The sequence below is a fragment of the Myotis davidii genome, unplaced genomic scaffold, assembly GCF_000327345.1.
Source record: "Myotis davidii unplaced genomic scaffold, ASM32734v1 scaffold1403, whole genome shotgun sequence".
Taxonomy (NCBI): Eukaryota; Metazoa; Chordata; class Mammalia; order Chiroptera; family Vespertilionidae; genus Myotis; species Myotis davidii.
This window is the reverse complement of record NW_006293786.1, coordinates 58,132-61,535: the sequence shown is the minus strand read 5'-3', so window position 1 is coordinate 61,535 and position 3,404 is coordinate 58,132. Positions and strand designations below refer to the sequence as shown.

General features: G+C 35.5%; 1 protein-coding gene across 1 annotated transcript in view; it reads left to right on the top strand.

Annotated features, from left to right (window-relative positions):
- UPRT (uracil phosphoribosyltransferase homolog) overlaps window positions 1-3,404 on the top strand; it is a 21,699-nt gene that overhangs the window by 14,274 nt on the left and 4,021 nt on the right. The window contains exons 4-5 of the mRNA XM_006767734.2: window positions 1,326-1,487; window positions 2,385-2,483. Coding sequence (XP_006767797.2) covers window positions 1,326-1,487; window positions 2,385-2,483 — 261 coding nt within the window. The remainder of the gene's footprint in view (window positions 1-1,325; window positions 1,488-2,384; window positions 2,484-3,404) is intronic.

Here is a 3,404-nt window from a genome sequence, read left to right as displayed (position 1 = left end):
AACATTGCCAAATATGTTCTCCCATGCAGTGGGCTTTCTTGTTGTTTTGTTGATTGTTTCCTTTGCTGTGCAAAAGCTTTTTTTTTTTTGATGTAGTCCCATTTGTTTATTTTCTCTTAATTTTCATTGCCTTAGGCTGTGGGCGCTGCCATCTTTGAGGGCAGGGCAGTCAATGAGCATATTCCCTCCTTATTGGCTATGGGCGCCACCATCTTTGTGATGGCATGAGGGTCAATTATCATATTCCCTCTTTATTAGATAGGATGCCCTTTGCTCCTCTGGTTATAAAGTTCTATTTGTGAACAACTGAATACATGAATTAAAGTAGCTTTTTAAAGCTTCCTCATATTAGGATATTCAGGACAGTTTTGTTCAATCTTTTAATACTGGTAAAGACAATGGATATGGGACTCTAAGCTACAATTTCTTCTGTTTCAGTCCAGCTCCTGCCCTACGGCAGCAGCATGGTCCTCAGATGCCTAATGTGTACCAGATGACTATGGGTGATGCATAAACACAGTTGTTTTTAACCTCAAGAGCTACTGGTCAATTTTCACATATGTTAGAAACTGTTTCTATGTTTACAGTAGTGATTATAAAGTTTCTTCTTAAAGTACATGCAAAAATGATTAACTTAAAGAAAAATATTAAGTAAATAAAAATACAAGTAGAATTCTGATGCAGCCTAAAATCTTAAGGTGGTATGACAATGACTGACTTTTGGCAAACACTTCCTTAAAATAATTTAGACTCAGAATAGCTCCATGTTTAGAAACCAAGCAGATGGTGGTGCTATTGATTGTGGTTCTCTGGGGCATGGTAGAAGAAACAATGCACTATTTTTCCATTAATTGTCGGCAAAAACTTTGCCACTGAAGTCATTGCTAAGTGATGTCTCCTGATGCCACTTTGATCTAAAATGAGATCGTTAGGTGTGTAGCCTTTATTCTTCCATAAACCTTTTATATTTTTTCTGATGAAGTAACAAGTTTAGGTGGCTTAAAGGCTCCCTTAAGTAATAAGAGTAAAATGTTCCTGATATTGGAAAAGCTCAGGGAGCAGCTTGACAAAATACTTTTTTTCTTGTAATTATGGAAAATTTTCAAACCAGCAATAAAACTAGCTTATTCTAGTTTCATTGACCTGCATTAAGTATAAAATATAAATGTATCAGAAGTAAAGCTGTTAGCTTAAGAAGAATTGCTTCTGTCTTGACAGTGTCCTTTTTATATTAATAACAGTCACAAACACTGCTTTGGCCTATTCTTGGACATTCATTATATCTCCCCTAACCCCCTTTTTCCTTTTTTATTATCTTCTTCAAGGTGAGGCAATGGAACAAGGTTTACGAGATTGCTGTCGATCCATACGTATTGGAAAGATCCTGATTCAGAGTGATGAGGAGACACAAAGAGCCAAAGTATATTATGCCAAGTTCCCTCCAGACATTTATAGGAGAAAAGTCCTTCTGATGTACCCAATTCTCAGTGAGTGGCTTGAGTTAAATCTGTAACCTTTGGTTAGAGTTTAAATTCAATTTAGTGCCTACCTTCTGGGTACCATTTATAAGGCAAAAACTGTTTTTAAATGTTTTTTTTCTCACTTAGATTTGGAGTTGCCCTAGGCAGTTCACTGGAGAATTTTTATTGAGTGATAAGAGAATATACCGTAGTCAAACTTTATTAGTTCCAAAGAGCTTCTTTCTTAGGATGAACACATTGAGGCAACGGATCTAATGAGGCAAAATATATAGAATACAGAAAATATATTGAAATATGTCCCCTCACTAGCCCAATGAGTTATAGCATTGATTTTCTCAAGGATGTATCTATCATCTCTGGAGGTAAATTTTTTTCTTTGTTGTATTTTGTTTTCTAAGCTTACTCAGATCATACATAGCATGGTCTCCTGGGGTTGGGATGGAGGGTGGGTGTTAAATTTGATATCTCAAATACTGAATGAATTTTGGGCTTGCTGTGCCTTTGAAAACTGTAACGTGTATGTTTCATGTCCATCATTAAAAATAATGAAGCTTTTCCCTAACCGGTTTTGCTCAGTGGATAGAGCATCAGCCTGTGGACTGAAGGGTCCCAGGTTGAATTCCAGTCAAGGGCATATACCTTGGTTGCTTGCACATCCCCAGTGGGGGTTGTGCAGGAGGCAGCTGATCGATGTTTCTCTCTCATTGATGTTTCTAACTCTCTATCCCTCTCCTTTCCTCTCTGTAAAAAATCAATAAAATGTATTTAAAAATAAATAATGAAGCTTTGCCTAATGGTGTCTTGTGTTAGATTATAAAACTACCTTTGCTTCAAATAAGCATCAAATACATTTTGAGAAAAATGTTAAAGTTTACAGTTCATTTGGTTGTCATTTGATTTCAGGCACTGGAAATACTGTAATTGAAGCTGTAAAGGTTCTTATAGAACATGGAGTTCAACCCAGTGTTATCATCCTACTCAGTCTGTTCTCCACTCCTCATGGTAAGTTCAGCATGAGGCAGTAACTGGGGTTCCATATGGTCGTTGGGTGGGTAAGTATGCATCTGTCCAGCCTCTCATCCTGATAAAAGTTTATTTGCTTCCACATTAAGTCTAAATCTAATTTTGGTAGTTAAACTTGTGTTTCTTATCTGTTAGCTTAGTGATAATATTTTACACCATTCTAATGTTGTTCAAATGGAAAAGCATGAACTAACCCCATGGAATGGGATTGTGATTATTTTCCTAGGGGCTCTGTTTGGTAGAGCCTGTAAATAGCCAAAAGATCTCTATATCTCCTGGTTCCTCATATGAGCACAAGAACGGCTCCCAAACATCAAGAAATTAGAGGTTCTCGATAGCCCTGTGGTCTTACTTAAGTAAGCTTTGCAGTGTGAAGCAGAGCAGAAATTTTTAAAGTTAGACTTCTGTTCAAAGGGCCTCGTGAGAAAACTATGTTCTCCATTTCTTGAGGAAGTTAAGCCTAATTTAAGACCATACTTTTTTTGCCATTCAATCTATGACAGTTATGAAAGTATCCTAATAAAAAATCATAGATGCATATAGAAATATTTCATGTAAGGAAACAATTTGAAAGTATGTAAATGACTTACAATAAGGGAATGGTTAAATAGATATATATTCAAAGGATATAATATTATGTAACTGTTAAATCATGTTTTTGAAAAATAATGACATCAAAAAAATCTATTTTGTGAATGTAAAAGTGCAGGATAAAAAAATAACAGCATTATTTAGTGTTAAATGTTATTACCAAGTTCTGAGATGACTAATACAAATTATGACTATTATTACTACCAAAATCAGACTTAGATTTAACATGGAACCTAATAAATCTTTCCTGAGCAAGAGAGGCTAGCCAGATGTGTAATACTATTTCAATTTTCATTTTAAAATGCACAT